Source organism: Echiichthys vipera, assembly GCF_963691815.1.
Source record: "Echiichthys vipera genome assembly, chromosome: 10".
Lineage (NCBI taxonomy): Eukaryota > Metazoa > Chordata > Actinopteri > Perciformes > Trachinidae > Echiichthys > Echiichthys vipera.
In genome coordinates, this window is record NC_139835.1 from 12,957,307 (window position 1) to 12,979,720 (window position 22,414).

Consider the following 22,414-nt stretch of genomic DNA (forward strand, 5'->3'; position numbering starts at 1 on the left):
TTTGAATTCACAATAGTCCTGAAACTTTCACTTCAGCACTTCTATTTTATCTCTAAAAACAACATTTTAGATTGTGCTTCCAGATGTCCAGATGGCATACAAGCCAATTACACTACAGCTATGTTACCATGTTCCCCCTACAGTGTTACAACACTACTGATTTTATTAAGCCTGGTTTGGCAGATTTTCTCTGATGTAATCGAGACAAATATGTACCACGAATTTTGAAATCTAGATCCTCCTGACACTTCAAATTAGCTGTATGACTGAAGAATTGATATATAATGACTCAATATATGAGCTCCAAACATGAGATTGCGTGTACAGTGATAAGATATTTAATTTAATAAGACAGATATGTATTCCCAGTTATTACAGGCTGTGGAAGGCCTAGTCCCCACATACATTTTTTCATGCACACATAGGTGACTGAAAATTGATCTTTTGGAAAACTCCGGCCAGGGTGAAGATTTTTATAAACTCGTTGACAGTGTTGTTGACAGGCAAATGTTTTGGCATGGAATATCAGGCTGTTCGCCATCATCTCATCACAATTTGTGCTGTGCCGTGGCCAATATACTGCCGGTTCTAACAGTTAACAGGACTTTTCACATGTTTACACATTAACGTGCAGGTACTCTTCCATTATATTGAGGAAGAGAGGCGTCCGAATGCGCTACGGGGCGATCGATGAGCCACTGCAGTCAGGTAGCCTTAAGGTAATAGGTTTTTTTTTAGGCTTCTGATCGATCAATATCTTCTTCTTTGGCCAACATGGCTTTACGGTTAGGTTTATATCGCTACCTGTTGGTTTTGAATGCCCTTGACTTTGTTTCAGTGTGTTATCATTTGGACGAACAGTGCTTGTGTGGACCAAAAAATCCCTGTGTACAGTATGTGCAGACTAGGTCTAAATGTCTTCTGGTACAAACAAGACAATTTAGAATCTGTGAGTGTACTCAACAGAGTAACCTGAGAAGAAGGAACATGGTTACATGTGCCTCAGTTATGGTACAGACCATGGTTGCATGACTTTAATTACATTGTCTGTTTGGCAGAGCAGTCACACATCAATCTTATCTGTAAGCTGCATGCAACAACCCCAGACCTCAACAAAAACCTCTCAGCTGACACAAAAGTGCAGCACATTTTCTGCTCTCTGTCTTGTCAGTACAGAGTGAAAACCTTGCTGTTTTAAATCATTTTAGAATCTGTAATATTAAACGTGTATAAATGATCCCAACTGAACTTAGTCGGGGTAAATGTCAAAAATTCAACTTTACAAAGTGAATTGAAATTTTGTGAATTGGATCATATTTGGATTTTAAGATTTAGATATAGTATAGGCAAAAATAAGGCAAAAATAAACTGTATTGATCCACGTGTGGAACTTGCAGCAGAAATATTATGGCTAATGGTATGGGTGCGACTGTAGTTTCACAGCCGTAATACCCCCAAAGTACACTTTTCATTAGTATAATCGATACAGTTCTGTGGAATATTACATTGCCAATATACCCATCATCACAGCTTAATAAATGTGCAATTCCAAATCAGTCAGTTTGACAATAAAAATTGTGCTTTGTCTCAGACGAGCCTCTGTGTTGGATTTGTTTAGCATTATAGCTTGTGCCTTAACAACATTTGATCAAGCCTAATTGAAGATAAGGCCAGCTTTATCTCCAGCTTAACAAAAAGCAGGGTAGAGCCAAGTAGGAGTGATGGATGGTTCCTCCTAGTTTCTCTTGTTGTTTGTTTCATCCCTCGCTGTGTTTAAAAATGACCCTTCAAAACGGTACCAAGGGTGGAAACTAGTGTTCTCGGCTGCGCTGAAGGAGGACATGCTTGCTTGGGTAATCCTTTACCATGGCTTTTACAAGGGCCTTTCTTGGCACCAAGGCAACCCTTCAAACATCAATATCGGGAGTGTGCTATCCCCTTTGGGTAGGTTCAGTTGATGGCTTTCCATCCCTGTATGAGGGCTCGCTGGCAGAGATGGAGGAGGCATGGGAATGCACTGACATTGATTTCTTTATCCCAATGCACAAGCTGATGTATTGACTGCCGTGCCGATCAGTTAGGGACATTCTGTGTGGAGGAGCCGAATGACACAGCGCACAGAATTTTATCGGACTGAACCACTGAGTCAAAGGCTGTACTCGTTTCATTTAGCTGAAACTTTCTTTTTCTGTTTCTTTCAGGGGAAGAAAAAAAATCTAGTTTGACTGTTTTCAGCTGTGAAATGTTGCGGAGTCAGTTTAGAAAATAAGTCTTGACTTACTGTTCAGGTTATGATGGCAACCAATGTGATTATGCTGAGGGGTGTCTGAGTGTAAACATTAGGCTTGCTCTTCTGTGTTGCACTTACTGTCATTCACTTGCAGTCAGCTGCTCATGTTTAAAATGTCTATAAACTCTCTGAAGGGAACAGACGCGCATAGAGAGCCTTGTGTAGAGTCGGGCAGGCATTTTCCTCTTTCCTCACAGTAAAGAGTCTGTGATGCGTGAGGTTTTGCTATCATAATTTAGTCATCTCAATGGTGTCACCGCTCGCTAATGATAAATCATGCACGGCACCAAAATCAAAGACTGCAGGATGTTAAGGCATCTGATGTTTTCAGAGGTATGTTTTGCAGCTTGTAGTCACAGCGTGGCTAAAATAAACATCCATTTCTGACATCTGTCGAAACGAATTATAGATCTTGAGAAGAGTTGCAGAAGTCACAATTCTTCTTCTGGGTTTACAGCTTTGTTGTTTGTTATAATAAGTCATGCATTTTTAGTGCCTGACTGGAATCTGACTTATACAACACATGCTCTAAAGGCAAAACACACTGCAGCTGCACTCCACCTTCAGGTAGTGTGTGTGTGTGTGTGAGTGTGTGTGTGTGTGTGTGTGTGTGTGTGTGTGTGTGTGTGTGTGTGTGTGTGTGTGTGTGTGTGTGTGTGTGTGTGTGTCTGTGTGTGTGTGTGTGTGTTTGTGTGTGTGCGTGTGTGTGCGTGTGTGTGTGTGTGTGTGTGTGTGTGTGTGTGTGTGTGTGTGTGTGTGTGTGTGTGTGTGTGTGTGTGTGTGTGTGTGTGTGTGTGTGTGTGGTGGACCTTACAGCCAGATAAATAACCCTGCATACTTTATGATATCATATTGAAATGTAAAAAGATAAATTAATTGGATGCCTTCACTCATAACCCTTAAATCCTTTAAAGCATTGAAATTCAAATAGCCTAATGATTACTTTAAACAGACTGATTTTTAGATATGATAGATATGTAAAGCGTTTGTATTATCATCTCACTTCTGCCTGCAAGAAATGCTCGTCACTGGAAGTGTCAAGGTTGGCTTTGTGTCCGTTAAATGCAACGAAATTGTTCTGAGTTGTATTAATGGAACTTTGTCACAATCATCTCGGGAAAAGGTCAAAGTCGAGGGTAGCACCTTTGAAATTGATGTGACACAGATTCATCCGAACGGAGCAAATTTGTGTTAAAAAATGCATGCGCTTGATATTTTCATATTATAAATGTTGAAGCCATTTTCACCTGTGACACACAACGGGAAATATATTAATGTCTTGTCTCATCTCGTAAATAGAAATGCAGTATGAAGACCTCCGCCTGCATTACAGATGACAGATAAAAAAATGTATCTGGTTATTTTGACAAAAATACTTATCTGTTGTCTTGTGACAAAAATCTCTATAACTGTTAGCTTGCAGTTTTTAGTCTTTGCAAAGACAAACAAATTGCACTCTTATTTCTGCGAATGGTAAAATTGTAAAGAAAATAAGATTCACAGTGAATGCACAATTTCACTGAAGCAGGTTACTGTATTTACTGTATATTATACCTTCAACAGTTTCAGTTATCACTTGTTTTGAATGCTATCAAAGATAGAATGAATAGTATAAGCAGAATCACACTTTTGTGTCAATACTTGACACTCCAACTGCTTGACCCTGGTGCCTTAAAATGACGTCGTATGGAGAGTGAATGGTTGGGGGTAGTAAGACCAAAACTCTGCGTAAAGAGGAAGGTTTGAGTGATGAACTTTTTAAAGATACGTCATAGGCTACATAAACTTCCTTACGCATATTCTTAACTAACGCTGCAAACCTAAGTTACATTACAAACATAGCTATTTTAACCCAAACTACGACTTTTTCCAAAACCTAACCAAGAAACTGTAGTTTTATTTGAATTCACAACGGGATTCCCAGAGCATTAAAAAGTGATGTCAAGGGTTCCTGACCAAGCTAACGGTTTCCATTACAGTGTGAATATGATAATGGACTTCTAAACTTACTAGTAAGTGTAGCAGGCCCCTTCTCATGCATAACTATGAGGCTGGTAACCACTGTTCCCCATTCTATGGAGTGATAACATTAAAAAATGTGATGTTTATTTGTATTTACTCCCCACTGTTGTAGATTTATGCGCATTGGTTCATAGCACCAAGGGGGAGTCTAGCTTCAGAGGGAAAGCATTACACAAGTGTTAACATATAGTATTAACTTCAAACTTTTAGATTCAGTGTTTAAAGATGTGATGTTGCTCTAACTTAATTTAAGCATTTGCCGATTGGGTTTTGTGTTCTCACTTTGTCAATTAATACAAGCTGGTTTCATGTATTCAGTAATATGTTATTAAAGTATTAATAGTAATAAAAGCAAATTGTGCCATATCTGTAATTAAAATAAGCTAAGCGTCCACTGCCATATTTTGTAAGGCTAATCTCTTAAATGGAGAAAAGTCCAATTCTTGGTTTTTGATCTTAAAGGAAATAATTATTATTAATAAAAAAAATAATCACAATAAAGGTCAAGGTCAAACCAAGGTCATAGATCAGAAGGGTTCATCATGTTGTGAGTATGAAGGTGTAAACACAGTTCATTTGTGTGAGGATGGTGTAAGCATAAAATTCCTCATGTTGAGTCACTTGGGAGATTTTATGATATATCAAGTGTTTGATGAGCAAAGATGTCAAAATGGCGTCGGGAGATTTAAGAAATACATGAATATTTATGGTGGCTGTCATTTCAGTTCTGTTTTAATCGTCATCAGTGTCTCCATCAATCACTGGTACCATCTTTGTTTAGCTTGTTAGCATGCTAATATTTGCTAATCAGCACAAATGAAGCTGATGGGAATGTAATTCATTTTGGCAGTGTTTGGTCATAAATCAAAGTGTTGGGAAACGCCAAAGTCATTAGAATCAATTCTCTGGGAACCATGGACATCTGTACTGCATTTCATTGCAATTCATCCAATAGTTGACGAGACATTTAACAACAAAACCTCACGGTGGCACTAGAGATAAGGTCAGGGGATCAGGGTCAGGATGTGACATCCCTATAGGTTTCATAATTTCATCTTTAATTATTTATGACAGATATGTTTCTTCTGTGCGAGCAACAGACTGCACTGGGAAGAATGTGCACGAGAGCTATTGAGGTCACATGACAGTCATGTGGCAAAATGGTCATGTGACCACAGCATGTGTGGTTGCATGTAGCGTTTATGTTGATCTTTGTCTCTGTTCTTATCGTGTGACAGTGAGTAATGTGTTACAATAATGGTTAGCGTAATGGAAACGATCATCTCCACCTCCACCTTCACCAGAGCCAAGCTTCAGAGAACAGCTTCAGTGTGAGTAAACTCCAAGGAGATCAAAAGCACATTGACAGTCAGGGCTGTAACCACAGGAAGCCTTCCAATATTTTTTAGGCGCTATCACAAGCAAGTTCTTTAACTGACAGTCAAAGCCCAGGCAACTGGCCTGGGATTGTCATAACTGTGGGATATGCAGAGCCCAAGATCAACTCTTTCTAATCCACACTGAGCGTCGTGGCCTCTGATGTAGTATATCAAAAGTGCCTTATATGTTCATTGATAATTAAAATTTAAAAGCGAGGCAGCTGTGGCATTAACTTCTAAAGGTGTCTGAACTTAATGCAATAAGTTGTTAGCAAGGTGTGAAATCGATCTGTAAATAGACAGTAATTAGCATTCATACGTGCTTAACATAAAAAAGATTGATAGAATATTATAGAAAATATTCAAAGAAAATGTTTTAAACATTTTGACCGCAGACTTGTCCTTGGCGTTTCGGAACCTCAGATGCTTCCTGGAAGCTGTCCTGTGGTCTCATGATCCCCATTTGGCAGAACTGTAGTCCACATGCCAAACATCTGGGCAGGTGGCATCCAGCCACTCAGCTAATAGCAGGCCAGATATGCGGTCTGTCTTTGATGTGCATACAGGGATTACAGTGGTTCTCTGCTCTCACTCTTAATAACCTGGTGTTAAAGGGGCATCAAATCAACTTTAATCTTTACCGACCTCCATTGGCGAACAGTAGGAGATGCAGCAACAGTGATAGAGGAGCCTCAGGCACAAAGAGAGAGGCAAGACACGTGTGAACTAACTCATGACAGATTCAACAGACTGTCTAGTGAAGAAGTGATATGTCACTGGGCTAAATACTGGAATCATTATACTGTGGAGTAATAAAGATGTTTTTTGTGTGTGATGCTGTGTAGCTTTCATAACTGAAATGTGATGCCAGTTTCTTATTTGTACGACGATCCAGGAAGGATGTATGTGTATGTATGTGCGTGGAAGTGGTTGAATAGGCTTGTGGTGTTCTTTGTTCCAGAATAGAATTAATACAAGACCGCAAGGTTTATAATGCCAGAAATGTCACCACCTGAATTGTAATTAATGAAATGAATCATCAACTCTATCAGTCCCCTGCAGATACACTGTGCAGAAATATGGGTGTTTTGTCCTGTAGAAAATGTTCTCACAGTGACTTTAATCAGTCAGTCAAGGACAGGATCAGTGGTCTGAGGTTTTCAATTTCTTTTCGATCCGCCGGCCCTTTGTTACATTGTTGCATTGTCTTCTTCTTTAACCCAGCCCTTTGAGAGGACTTTGATTAGAGGCCAAATTAAACTGGGCGTGTTCAGGTCTGCTGTTTAAACCTCTGTTTCTGCCAAACTTCCTTAGGATCTGGCTATAGACCCAGCTTAGTGTAATGGACTGTGAGATCTGATTTTGACTCAAAACAAGCTCTTTTGCCTGAGAAAAAACACTAATCATACTTGTTTACTTGGATGATTTATGTAGCATTAAATACCCGAATCCCCATGCTCATAAATGTTACACGGATGAGAGCCAAATATTGTTTCACTGTTGCACTCACCAAAGGGGTATGGTTTGGATAAGTGTGTAAGTGACTGCACTTATTGCACCATCTTGTGAATGAAGCAAGTGTTGCATGTCATTAGGAATCCCAGGACATTAGACATGTTACACTGGGGAACAAGAGGAGAACAAACATTTATTTATGATTATCTCATCCAGCAGCTGCATTTTATAAAATACTTGCAATCATAAACACTTGCATATGTTGATACATGTGCTCAGTTATGAATAACTTTTCACAAAATGACAAAAGGTAGCAGCTGAAATGTATTTGCATCTGTATCTCTCATATCCCTGAAGGTACCATATTTTATATAGATGATTCACGTCAAGAGATAGTAGATCCTGCTTTTCTTTTTCGGCAGTTTCATCAACCCTAACGTGTGGCTCCAATCCAACAGATATCATTTCCCCAGAGTTCCCTGTAACAGAAAAACAACCATGCAGGTGTCTTGGTTATGATGAATACTAAATAAAAGTTTGGCCAGGGAACTGTGGCTGCGTTTCTTCAGTGGCAGTCGGGTGGGAGTGTTTGTGTTTTTGGAGTAGGTGCCAGAGTCTGAGAGAAGCATAGAGTGGTGCGAGATTGAGAGCTTAGGAAATGAAATCCTGTGTTAATGACAGAGGTACCTTAATTAAACCGGAATATCTAAATGACTGCAGAAAAACAAAGTCGACAGTTAGACAAATGCCTCAGGCAGGACTGTTTTCCGGTGCAGTGCTCAGGGCAGATTCCTTGTCGGCCGTATCAGTGTCGACCGTACAGAATGACTGATCAGAGCTATGGGCAAAATGAGGTGAAGTAGAAGAGGGAAGCATACTTGGCTCATGTAAAGTGGCAATATGCTATCTTGAGAGCTCCATTAGCTCATACATTCAGTATGACTGTACTGTACTCCTCTCTCCTGAGCCATGACCTCAAGCACCAGAGTGGAATAAATAGAATGAAATTGTTCCTAAACCACCACAGGCCAAAAAATAACCATTGCTTAACCAGAGGCACTGTATGAGTTTGATGGGGAGGATCCAGGATGACTCAGATAAACTACAATTTGACAGGATCCCTCAAACATGCCAGGGTTTTTACACATATATGTTGTCAGAACAGTATTTGGGGTATTCTCTAGAGGATTAAATTGAAAATGACCATCTAGGATGACTCATTTAATGTAATTTAACTGAGGTTGAGGAACAAGACCATACCCCTCTCCCTTCACTAATTCTACCACTCACGCCTCATAATTAAACAACCCGTGTCCTATCAACCACCTGTGCCACTCTCTCTCGTTTGTCTCAGTTTTCACAACCCTGTTCTTCTCCTCTCTTCCCCTTTTTAATAAGACAGCAGCTCAGTAGTCCACGCTACAATAAGAGGCTTCTGGACACGAACCCGGGGGGGTTGATGAAGCAGTAGACATCTAGGCGTAACCCCATTCTGACCCACGCTCCACCTCGACCCGCTTCGCACCATTCATCCCCAACGATTTACCCACATTCTTCATCCCTGACGATCGACCCACGTTCTTAGTCCCTGACGATCGACTCTGTTCTTCACCCCATAAGATCGACTCCGTTCTTCATCCCTGACAATCGACCCCTCTCTCATCTTTCCCTCGACCCCTCTCTTCGTCCCACCTAAATGCTCCCTAACCCCACCTTCTCGCATCCCCCGGCTATTCCTAATTAAACTTCTTCAATATTGTACAATGGTGTGGTCTTTAATGTATATAAATGCATTACGACAACTATTGTTCTATATGGAGCATAATTTATCGGCACTGTTCTGTTTGACTCTTAAAGTCAAGAATTATTTCCATTTTGGTTAGACCCAGGCACCAGCTCTCTCTCTACAGGAAATGATTCATCTCCATTAGACATAAAGACTGATTAGGGACCTGCTTCACTGCGGTGGTCCAAATGAATTATTCCATTTATGACAGTAGTATCTAATCACATTTATGAAACAGCACCTTTATGGGCCCATGGCTGTGATGTCAATGCAGACTAATACTCAAAGGAAGCTTTCACATCTCGGAGAGCACTGGATGTAGTGGACTTTTTTTTTTTCTATTTGTGAGTTGCTGTATTGTGCTGGTGAGCCTACGTTTTCAACCTCTTTTTCGAGAGCACCTCTCACAGCTCCATTAGCTGAGTATGCTCGGATATGCGGGGAATAGTACCATTGAGGGGGGATGGGATGGGGGGTATACGGGGGGCAGAGAAAAAAATAGGAATACTAACATTTGAAGAGAGAAAGGTTTGCTGAGTGCACTGTTCTTCAGTGCTCCACTTATTTCTGATGCTCTGTCGGAGGAAACCAGAAAGAGGGCAGGAAGGAGATGAGTCAGAACTCCTACACTAATGACTGAAACACTAATGACTGAAACGAGCCCTGCAGGTTTACATCAGAGTTCATCTGTTTTATGTATGTTATTTACTCAAATGAGAGAGCTACATTTATAGACACTGCTTAAAATGATCAAGTAAATTCACCACCTTGTCATGTAACCCTGCCTCAGTGTTCGATCATGAACACGGTGGGTCAGTGCTAAAATAAATCAGAAAAGGTTACCTTTGCTTTTCTTCTAATGAATCAGAAGGTCTGCTGGGAACACTCATTATAACCAGCCTTCATCTACATTTCTTAGGACAATTTTTAGAAATTACCACATTTATTAAACATGTTATTCTGCCACACAGGAGAGTGAGACCAACCATGATGACAGTCCGCTAATTACACAGTATTTACCTCACTTAAATTAAACCACCATTGAGATATAGGCCATCTGTTGTGTAATGAAGGTCGGAATTGATACATAGTAACTGTAATGTGTTGAATGGCAATCATTACGTTGCCAGCATTGAGATGGAGGTTAATGGCGCAAATCTTGTGTCTGCACTGTTTAGGCTTCATGTCTGAGCCTCTGGTCTGTTTAGCCAAAGTGTTTTTCTCTGAATATATCAGAGGGGTGGGGTTGCTGCTACTGCTGGGGAGGTTTTGATGTTAGCTAGATTTGTATTTACTCCCCGCTGTTGTTACTGTTGTCGAGATCTCTAAGCGCTGACCCAGGATAAAGGTAATCTGCCTGACATTTGATTGAGGATTATTATAAATTATGCAGCTTAAACGTGGTATATGAGAAGAAGGATTTTATCACTTCTGGTCAGTTTACAGTTGAGTTAACACATCACTTTCCTAATCAGAATCCCTGTAGCCTTGCTGTTAGCCCTTTCTCATGGTTTTTGAAGACTCCTGAGGGTTCTGTCACAGTAGAGGCAGATTCGTAAAGATTTTTTTTGTAATTTGGAAAATTAAAAGTACCATGTTAAAAAAGTGCCATATCATATATTTTTTCTCTTATCATAAAGGAGGTTGAGGTGCTATAAAAAAAACTGTGAAAGTGTCAAAAGCCTCAATCCACAGAGGAATTCACATGGCCCGTATTCAAAAGCTGTGCCTTAAAATGAGCCTTCAAACAATCAATCAATCAATCAATTAAACTTTATTCAACCCGGGGGGAAAATTATTATACAAAAGAGGGTATGAAGGGGGTACGTCACATGAGGATGGGGGGGGGAAGGGTCAGCGAGGTTTCCCACGCGGACAGGCAGCCCGCTGGCAGTTGAACCAGCACACTGTCGCCCAAGAGGGTGAAAGCTGCGAAGGCATGGGATGGGGAGTGGGTGAGGGGGTTGTGTTGCATATATTTATGTAAGTGACCCATGGGTGCGTGTGTGATATCAGCCTGTAGAGCCACCTCGACCAGCTACCCAGTCAGTGTATCAGTCCGCAGAGTGTCAGCGCGATAACACAGCAAGTTGCCATGGAGATATCCTTGATTGGGCCCCAGCCAGAGTCAACAACCAATAGGTGTCCATGAAGGAACAAGGGGGGAGGATGTGCAGAGCGTCTCACAGCAACGTTCTCCTGAAGGAGTTATTCCAGTAGCGACCCTGGCCAAGGCAGCTACCGAGATAAGGATTTCTGTACGGTTGTGATGTCACAACTATAATTGGTAGAAAGTCATTGGCACTTATTGTCAACTGTATTATATTGAAAGGTGTTGCTAATGTTTTTTCCACCCCAGAAGAATTTTGCTTTTCTTTTCAGGGCTATCATATTGAATTGTGCAAACCCCCCCAATTCCATATGCTCTCTTTTTTCTTCCCTCAACCTTTCTTGCCATATTTGTCAAGATGAGTTCACGTCTGAACAGAACTGTACACATAAATCTCAGTCTTTTTCCCCCTCTACCTCTTTTGTTGTTTACCAGAAGATCACATCCAATTAGTGTTCCCTTATCACCCGCTATTGTTCTCTGTCTGTACTGAGAGTGTGAGAGGGAAACAGTCACTTCATAGAGTAAATATCTGTACCCAGGAAATAAATGTGGGTATCAGCAAAAATGTTCACTCGAAAATTAGCTTTTCTCTTTTGAAGACTCATTCCTTCAGAAAGACCAACGCCTAAGGTGTCTCCTTGAGTACCTTCTGAGGCAGCTATTTGACTTCCCATTGTTACAATATATCCCTTTGTCCTCAAAAACACTGACGCTGTCTCAGATGCATTATGTAAGATCAATGCAATGTTATGGCAATGCTGATGTATTTATTTGGCTGGGATGTTTGGGAACTTAAATACAAACTCCATGTATCATGTGTCACCTATCCGTATAATCCATGCAGTCCAGAGAGATGTGACACTTTTAGCTGCAGTGTGAATGTAGTCGACCATTTAGAATTTTTAATTCCTTTCTTTTATGGCTGGAAATAAAGCATGTTTCTGTCAGCTCCCTTGTGCAAATGGCTTGTACAGAAATTACATTTTGTCCATTCCTATTCCCTGTGTATATGTGATTGCTAGTCATTTTGTCTCATGTTTTCCAATGGGATAAGACAGTTCAACCCTGTTCTCTTTCCAGCTCATCACATACGGCCGTTTTGTCAGGACCCTGTGGCTTCTTGTCATGGCACTGGGTAGCCCTGCTTGTAAAATGGTAACACTCCACTAGGGTGACTGTTTTATCCGTCGGGGAACATGTGGTTAACATCGTTCATGCAAACAGAACTACATTAGGTTTCGTCAAATATCATGTGTATGGTTAAAAAAAAGTGTCACATAACCACAGCGACACATGGGACATATAAACGTGACACAAGTGATCGACCTCCTACCTAAACAGACAGTCAACGTTAATCCTGATCTCGGAATTAAAAACAGTCACTGTTGTGTTAACCATTGAAAGCCCGGTGCTTTTCGTCCAGACGTGTCTGTATCAAACGCAGAGGGTCGTGACAAAATGGTGGTATATGACGACCTCGGAATGAGAACAGGCTGCACAGTTCCATCTGCTCACAGGAGAATCTTGGGACAAGACAGAATATTCACTCTACTAGAATTAAAAAAATGATGAAACAAACTGAATGGATAATGGTTGGATTACCACATTATGTATCTGTTGCTACCTTTGACAAGTTGATAATAGACTTAATAACTGGGTGAGAGAGATTTGTGCAATGAAGTACACTAACTGACAGCCCTGTTGCATACACCGGAAAAACATTCAGAAATACCACGAAAATATTCAGGTCATGTCGCATTGTGATTTGAGTCTTTCTGCTGGGAGGTTGTAATGAAGCCATTAAATCAAGGAACGCTCTGTCTCAACTTTAAATCTGCATGAGCCAGCCTTAATGGTTTCAACTGCCAATCAGTGCTCTGGCATATTCTACCACCCTCTGTAAATGAATTCAAATCCTCCTTCATCATATTCGGATAGCAAGCAGATGACACGCAGGCTGCCTGGAAATGGATGTCCTCCAGAGAGGCACCAGAGTGATTCCTGCAGGTTATTTAAAAGGAAAAGTGCCATGGGATTGTCAGATCACAGTCATAAAGAGGGTGTTAAAGGGTTTCCCTCACTAGGGCTTATGAATTACATGGTAAGGGGTTGGTCTCTTAATGCATTTAGCATGGAGACAGAGAATGAAACAAGGCACTTTGGAAAAAAAACACTTGCAAAAGACACATAATGAATTGACATTTAAAACAGTTACATAAGGTACAGTGTATGCAAATGATATGAAGCCGGGTGTCTTTCCAAAGTATGTTTCCGCAAGTTGAGCTTACTTTAATAATTTTGCCCAGAATCACAGAATGGATCAGAAAGCTAAACATAACAGACCCTATCCTTGGACCCTCCATTTAAATAAAAAAGAAAAACCCACACACAAAAAAGGAAACACCTCAGGAGGACAGAACGGGGATCTTTCAGACATGCAGCAGTCATTTATGAAGAGCAGACCGAAGCAGGAGTAGTGCCAGATTAACTTGGAAAAGGTAAAATATCCATATCACTTAAGTGCACGCTACATTTCTATTTCAACCACTTTACCTTGCCGTCAGACAGCCTTTTCAAACAGGGAGCTGAAGCCGTTCTATGCTCTCTCTAAAGACCACCAGACTCCTTTGACAAAAACAGTAATTTTATCTTGAGGGAGTTGCTGGTCTACCGCTTCCTCGATCGGTTAGTTTGTTTGTGTTATTGCATGATTTCGGTGTTTTGAAAGATTAGTTTGGACTTTTTTTGTTTGGACTAGTTTGGATGCTGAAAAAAAATGTCTGTTTCAGCTTAAATACAAAACTATGAGAATAGAGAAAACATTTTGACGTTACTGTGCAAAACAGAACATGTAAATCATCAAATTAGTGACGTTTGAATCCTGCTCTGCTGCTCAGGTATGAGAGTCCTGAGACCAGGTGAGCCCTCTAAGACCCATCCTTTTTTCCGTTTTATTGTTATTAGTGGTGCATATACTATTAGCAAACAAACTTGCTGCAGAGTGAACTTGAACCTAAGGTTATGGGGCCTTGGGCCAGTTTGGTCGAGGGTAATCCAGCCTTGAATAGTAGAATTACAATATGGAGCAACAGATTAAGAGTATGCAAATAAAATGACATAAAGGACAACTTTGAGACAACATTTAAGGAATTCCAAAGAGTTCAGACCTAATTATCAGAATAATGCAGATCACAAACACATTTGGATCTGTTTTTCATTACCATCTGAAAAGTCTGTTCGAATGGAGTGATATTGTGTTAGGCCTCCGGATGACAACGAAGTGAACAGTGCTACATTAACTGCCGCAATAATTAGCTCTTGTAAACAACTTGAGTCACTCAAAGGAGTACAAAACCTCTTTTCATTTGGTTTGTTACTGCTATGCTGCTGCTCTGTTTCAGCTTGTCAACAGCAGTGCCAAGTTCCCACTTGGGAATTGCCCAAGTCAGCCCTGTTACCTTTGCTAAATTTGGTGCGAGACATAACAAGAGAAAAATGCTCCATCAATCACGTTGCAGATGCAGACAGTGAAGTGTGTGTGTGTGTGTGTGTGTGGGGGGGGGGGGGGGGGGGGGGGGTTCAGAGGCAGAGAAATAAAGCAGTGGAAGCTCTGCCAACAACCATTTCCTCGGTGAGATGATGGGAAACTTTGCCTTACTCTCTGGGGACAACATTTGTGAATGCACCACCGTCCTCCAGAGACCAAAGTTTTAGACGGGAACCCAGGCACTTGGTCGAGGTGTTTTGAACATTTCTAAAGTGAAATCCTCCTTTGCCTCTGTTGCCTGCACCATCAGATAAAGTCTGCCTGCTGAGGCTTAAGTGTGTCAATGAACGGAGGGGGGGTCAATGATAAGTGCAGCTTACCTCCTCAACTGCTCCGCACCAGCAAAATAGAGATTAAACCATTTCAACCTAATAGCACATGCCAGTCAAAAGTCACGCTTGAATACTGCTACCCCGCCCTCACTTTGCTACTATTTATTAATCACACTGGCTGCAAAGATGCTGCCATTTAAAAAGAAAAGTTGAGCGGCTATCAGAACTACCAAATTTTCACCATGGAGACCCCTTTTTACCGCTCAAGAGTCTGAACCGAGATCAGCCATTTCTCTGAATCCTCAACTAAGACTCAGAAGGTTACCATTTGTAATGCATTCGAGAACGCACTCATTACAAACATGCATGCACACAAACCCAGATCAAAAGCCTCAAGGCTTATTATTGTCTAAAATATAGTTCTCCTTCTAAACATCAAGCTTTTGTAAATGGTACTCATTTCTTGCTCTAATCACTGTTGTGGATATTTCTAAATTGCTACTGTTCGAGGGAATTACTGGACTGAACTACACAACCATGGCTTTGATTTGTTGTTCCCCCATCTCAGATGTAAATACACCCTGTGGTCTGTAAATGAGAGTGTCTGTTGTTCCACCAGCATCCCTTATTTAGACATCACAGCACTCATTAGGTGGATCAAGCTGATATCAATGTCTGAACACAGATGTCGATGTTCTGGAGAATGCTGGGACCGTCGCAGTGCCTCATTAATGATATGCCTGCCGTCTATACCTCGATTGTTATTTCATGCGATTTATTCAGCTTTCATACTTTCATCAGTATCATCTTTTATTAGTGTGTTTTATGAGTAAAAAGCTGATACATGATAGTTGTTGGTATGTGTGGCAGGGCTTATAACTCTGAAGCTGCTTGAATCCATCATTTCATTTTTTTAAAGTCTATTTTCCTTAAAGCCAGACAAAGCTACAGGCCAATTTAGTGACTTATCTTTTGCAGCCTTACCTGTTTTAGCATTCTCACAAAACATCTGAATAATAATAATGTCATCTGATTTGTTCGAATGTTTAAGTTTATGTTGTTTCTTACCTACGTATATGTACGTATGTGCAGTTTACAGTGAAAACGGTGGCAGGTTTTCCTCTCAAAATTCTTGGTAATTTTTTGGGTAGGACAAAAGTGGGGTTTTCATTTCTAGTCAGCAATCATCAATGTTGTTGATTGAAAAGACAACTGTAGCTAGCAGATTTTAACAGCAACCTAATTAAGCTAACATAACATTAGCTTGTTGGTTGAAAACGCTGTCTCTCGCTTTTTTAGGTTTGCAGCTAACTCGCTTTAAAACAAGACTGTTGGTGATGGGTCTTGATGCATTTGATATTTAAGTACCGTAGACGCTCTAAAAAAAAATTTAAAAAAGAATTACCACTGAAGCCTTGAGTTTGGCATTTTGGCTGTCACCATTTTGTTTTTCAGAGCCGTAAGTGAACATATTTTGAAGAGAGCTAGGATCTGGGGAAGAGCCCTAGTTACCACCTGACGGTAGTTTTAGCTAGCTTGGTTAGCAAAGTGTATCCGTAATTCACATTCACATATGTTAAGTGGCTTTGCTAATTTCATCTAATAACAGGCTTAAAACTAAAATGTAGGAAAAAATAAACAGCCCTCTCTTTAGAGTGTCTTTTAGGAGTTTACTAACTAACTGACTGACAAAGAAAAAAAAAGTGGAAAACGCAAAAGACAGTTCACGGCTACTTAAATGTACATAGTACCATGGATCGGCATTGATTAGCCTGTCATGAATGACAGGTAGCAACTAGTCAATCACAAGGTAGCCATGCCCTTAAACATATCCTGCTTTAGCGTCTATTTTTACTGTAAATTATACCACATAATGAAGTGATTATTGGATTTTCACTGCCTGGGTAAAGGGTTTAGCAGTCGGTCGAATAATTTAAAGCATTTGGTGTTGTTTTTCACAACACATCAATGATTCAATCAAATTTGTCTTGATCAAAAATATTAATAAATTATATTTTGTTGCCTAGTTTTGGTCAATTTATTAAAACATGTTTACTAAAATACAGGTTCCCGTCCTCTGTTTTGTATTTTGGTGGTGGATCTACAGTACCTTTTTGTTTCCATGTAGATCACAGATTGTTCTTATAAAACCCACAGGAGGTACCAGATAAATGATCTGTAAAAATGGACATTTTCTGCGGTGCAGCAGTTTAGATGAGAAGCATAAACAAAGAGATGATGTGTCCCCCACGGAGACAGCTTCTCTGATAGGTGGTGACATGATGCCGCGCTCTTATTGTCTTTTGTTTTCTTTTGAAGGAAGATTAAAGAATCTCTTATGCCATTTGATATTTCAGTGAATGGTAGTGCTATTGAGCAGCATTGTGCAGGGCTTGTGTGGTGGGTGTTGGGAATTCATTCAAATACCATATTTCAAACATCAAAGTCCATGAGGAACTGAATCAGCCAACTGCATCCAGAGGTCTGTTGGTAATATTCAGTAACTTGCCCAAGCAGTCACTCAGTTTATTTTTTCTTCTATATCTCTGCCTTCATTGCAATGTGTGATACTGTCACAACCGGCGTGTGGACTTTGTCATGTTTATATGTTCATGATAGCAATCTATTCTCTTCCAGGTATATACCAGATATGGGAAATGCTACACTTTTAATGGCAACAAGACGACATCCAGGAAAAGCAAGCAGGGTGGAATGGGAAATGGGCTGGAGATCATGTTGGATATCCAGCAGGATGAGTATCTGCCCATCTGGAGAGAAACAAGTAAGCCTCAATGCTATTTGTCCAATGTAATCCCATCATATGCACAAGCGTGAGGTCTCTGCTGGGCTTTAAAAAAACTGCATCCATTTCTTTGGGTCACATTCTGTAAATAATGCATTTTTTGACTGCATCCCTGCAACCTTGAAAATGTGATTTGTCAGAGGAAGTTCCAGAACACAATACACTACCTCAGATTTGTGTGTGCACTGTAGTCGTCAAATAATATTAATCCCTACTGGCGTGTTTTTCAGACATGACTGAAATATGGTTTGCAGTTAGCGTCAAACTGAGTCCAAGCTGTCAGATGAGGCAGCCATCTGAAATCTCCTTGTAGTCTCATTTTTCAATGCTCCGTGCTCATGCTCTGTTTCATCCTGAAGATGAGACGTCCCTGGAGGCCGGCATTCGAGTTCAGATCCACAGTCAGGACGAGCCTCCCTATATACACCAGCTGGGCTTCGGCGTCTCTCCGGGCTTCCAGACCTTTGTTTCATGTCAGGAGCAGAGGGTAGGTCTTCATCACAGCTCACTGTTCCTGCTTCCCTCCCTCCACCAGATTTCTCGTCTTCATGCAGCTGTTCACCCCTGGTGGTTCAGACTGGGGTCTAATAAATCTCTGTGTGCTTAGCTGACCTACCTGCCCCAGCCCTGGGGGAACTGCCGCTCCACCAGCAAGGAGAAGTTCCCAGGATATGATACGTACAGCATCAGCGCCTGTCGTTTGCTCTGCGAAACCAACGAGGTCCTGCGAGTGTGTGGCTGCAGGATGGTGCACATGCCAGGTAAGGTCGCCCCTTACCTCACATTTACACAGAGCCCATTATGTGATATGGAAAAAAATGCACACACAATTCAAATGCACACATATTAGTGATTCATTTAGATTAAAAGGGTTGTTTGGAAAAGCCACCAAACTCTAGTGAAAAAAGAGTACATTTGTAACTTGCAGAACACGGGAGTTACTGGTCTACCACTGCCTCGACCAGTTAGTTTGTTAGTTTGTTTATTGTGTAACTCTGGTGTTTTTCAAGGGTTACAAAGCTAACAAACAAACTGAAGGAAAAATCCTCAATGGAGTCTAGTGGCTTTGACGAGACCATAGAAAATAGCTTCACTCCCCCTCGCATAAACTTAAACAGTGCTGTGTGACAGCAAGGTAAAGCTGTACACTCAAAATGATAGTGACTTATTTTGGCCGAACTACATTTAGTTTCTGCTCCTGTCATCAACAGCAGTACATGTCTTAGCTTCCGTCCCTGCTTCTTCAAACTAGGGGCATGCTGACTGCCATCTACTGTAGGTAATACACTGACTATGGATAAGTACCTTAAGCCCACTTTAAAAAAGTCAAACTATCCCTTTAACTGAAACAGAAAGTTAAACAACTCACATTGGAAAAATCAAAGTACTCTCAAGTTGTTTCCATTTTTAAAATTGTTTAGTCTAGCATGACGGAAAAAAACAGCCAGCCATGTAGATGACCCGTTGTTGAAAAGCAAGTCATCATTGTTTTTATTTACTTGAATAATTCCAGCACAGACATAATTTGGGCTGCCCCATGCCTGACCTCGGTGCTTGAATTCTGGAGTGGGATGCTCTTCAGCAGTGCTGGCAGCTCTCTGGACAGTAACTCTTCACACTACATGTAAATCTCAATGAGTTTTGGATCAATTTGTTCATACATCTCTGCTGTTTGGGGATTGTTCTGTTGTGCTCATTAATTATTTTGATTGATTTTTTTTTTTTTATCAGTCCCGGATGTACATGTGTTTTGTTTTAACTAGTAGATGGTTTGCAAAGAGCTATTATAATTTGTGCTTTTATATAGGATTCATTTAGAGATTTACAGATTGCCTCAAGCTCATAATCAATTTCAAATCTCTCCTGAATAACAAAGATGTGGCATAGAGAAAATGATGATTCATACAAATTGTATTCTTATTTTTGGACAAAGAAAAACATTTAGAATGGGGCCCTGTGCATTGTAAGCAATTATTATAGTGTTTGATATCTATAGAAGATGAGAAAAATAACTCAAATAAGCATTTAACATTTGCACACAATATATAAGATTGCATGAATGGGCAAGAGCAGAATTTAGACTGAATAAACAGAGAAAATTACTTAATGCGGCAGAGTACAACACTAAATTAATCAAGCAGTGACAAACAATATATATCAGATTAATCAATGGTTGAATTATGGTGAGGGAGCAACTTATGTGGTCATATGAGCAGAGAGAGAGAGAGAGAAATACAATCAGACACAAATACCGCACAGGATGCACGGCACGGATACACGTGTTAGATAGCCACTTATCGCTGTAGTTCCACCATTTACACTGTTTCTCTGTTCAGCTTGGGGATACTATGTTGCAGAGGTAAGTTAAACAAATACAAAATAAGATTTTTTGGACTTGCAACTCAGTTCGTCTTCATCTCCAGGCTGCATCAAGCAAAGAGCTGTGTCACTGAATGCAAACTTTTGTCGACTGATGTGTCTCATTTTTGTTGGTTGCTATTAAAGTTGAGGCAGGAAACTCACAATGTTTGCAGGAATCACTTTGGCTTCCACGTTCACAATGTGCAGCCGACATTTGCGACCTTGTTTAGCACGATTGAGAATATGAAGAAATCTATTGATGTAAATAAACAACACAGTATGAGACATTTGAGGAAGCAACAAGTTTTTAATACTAATTTAACACATATACTGCTGTAACTGAGCTGATGCATTATGGAGTTTTAACAAAAGGAAGCTCTTCACCAGGCTGTAGAATATAAACGATGTGGTTCTCAGGTTACACATTATCATATCAGTCACACAAACTTCCATTCACAGGATGTAATGGCCGCACCAAAGTGGTTGTTATCACAGCTAATCATTTGATGTGGACAGGCTGCTAAGCGGACATGTTTCTAATCAGTTTGTTTGTCTGCAGGGTGACGGAACCTTCCTCGCTTTGAGATTGTGATTGTGTTGCAATAATCGATGAGCTCATGATTTTGAGGAAACTATGGAAATATCTCACTGCTCTCACTTAGAGGGATAGTTTGGATTTTAAGAAATAGGGTTGTATGAGGAACATAAACATCGTCTGTGTATTATCAGCAGTAGATAGTATGCATGCCCCACAGTTTGGAGAAGCAGAGTACACCAACACAGAAGTTGAGTAATGTGCTGCTGTGGGTGGGGGCAGCAGCTAAACCTATATATATTACCTTGCCTTGATGAGTTAGTTTGTTACCCACTAACAGACCAAGGTATCGGTAGACCAGCAAAAATTACTTTTTTTGTCAAAGTAGTCTAGTGGCTTTGACGAGAACATAGAAACAGCTTTAGTTCCCCACCCACGTAAGCTCAAACAGGGCTGTTTGACAGCAAAGTAAAGCTGTTAAAATATTCTAAATATAGTGTGCACTTCAACTGATCTTGATTTTTTTTTTTCATTTAGGTGGACTTTTTTCAGGTAGCTAAAATATGTTTAGCTGAGTCCCACATCCACAGCAGTACATTGCTTAGCTCTCATGCCGGTACTCCTGCCTGCTTCTCCAAACTGGGGGAGTGCCGACCGCCATCTACTGTAGATAACACACTGACTATGGATAAGTACCTCATACAACCCCACTTCAAAAAAAACCCAAACTACCCTTTTAACTCTTCCCTTTGTTTTTTGTCCCACACCCTGCAAATCCATCTAACGCCCAGGGTATCAGATTCAAACCTATAAAAAGCCCTCCATCTCACCAGTAAATCACAAGTAAGAAAAAGGACTACTTAGTGGGAAACTTTGAATGAATACGTAGTGAGGGCTGTTCACAGAGCAGATGTGTTCATAGAGCAGCAGAACCACTTTGCTTTCCTTGATAATATATTACATCAGATATGATATTTATTATATCAGATGTAATAAATGTGGAAGCTTTTCCAGGCCCTTTGCCCAGTCTGGCTTTAGAGGGGGGCTTCTGTCAGGTAGCGGGAAGCTTGCATTAGTTCACTGTACTTACTCATAGAGAATACAATTTATTGTTGCATAATAAGCTTGCTGATATTCCTTCAAAAGGTTCCAGTGAGCAATTGGTTCAAAAGCTCTCCAAGGGAGCATGAGGCCAATTTTGTTTTAACTGCCTCGATGTGACAACACAGTACTGTATCAGTGAAACACCGGAGCACTGTGCCTTACAGTATGCACTTTTTTTACTCCAGTACAACACCACTGCAGTAGTTTACAGATTACTCCTCCAGTTTTGTGTTGCTCTGATTTTTATTCCTTTTAATCGTTTGCTTTTGAGAGAACAGCACATATGTTTGTAATTCATTTATTTTTCATACTCACATAATCTGGCAACTGTTAACAGTCTAGTTGACATGCCAGAAAATTGTCGTTGGCATGTGTTTACATAATCCCACATTTGTACAGTCTGTTGCTTCTATTTTTCTAGTCTTTTATACTAGTTTCATTGTCTTTTTACGGTTTGTGTGTGTTTATGTTTCTTCCTTTTAAGGCACTGAATCATATTGTTGTTTATGTTGTTTTCACATCATTCTTGCTGTTGCCTCCACCAAGTAGGTTATGTTTTTAGTGACATACTTATGCATCTGTGTCTGTACGCAGGGTATCACAAAAACAACTTCATGGATCCCTAAAATTTGCCTGAACAACTGATTGCTTTTTGAGATGGCTATTTATAAAGCATTTTATATTTTTGCTCATGGCTCCTCTACTGAGAGGCGTACTGTAGAAGCAAAACTGTGTTTTCCTCGATTC

The 22,414-nt window shown here is 40.4% G+C and overlaps 1 protein-coding gene across 1 annotated transcript in view; it reads left to right on the forward strand.

The window, feature by feature from the left end:
- asic4a (acid-sensing (proton-gated) ion channel family member 4a) overlaps positions 1-22,414 on the forward strand; it is a gene marked incomplete at its 3' end in the record, with an annotated part of 86,958 nt that overhangs the window by 56,207 nt on the left and 8,337 nt on the right. Inside the window, exons 2-4 of the mRNA XM_083921350.1 lie at positions 17,502-17,646; positions 18,027-18,154; positions 18,275-18,428. Coding sequence (XP_083777476.1) covers positions 17,502-17,646; positions 18,027-18,154; positions 18,275-18,428 — 427 coding nt within the window. The remainder of the gene's footprint in view (positions 1-17,501; positions 17,647-18,026; positions 18,155-18,274; positions 18,429-22,414) is intronic.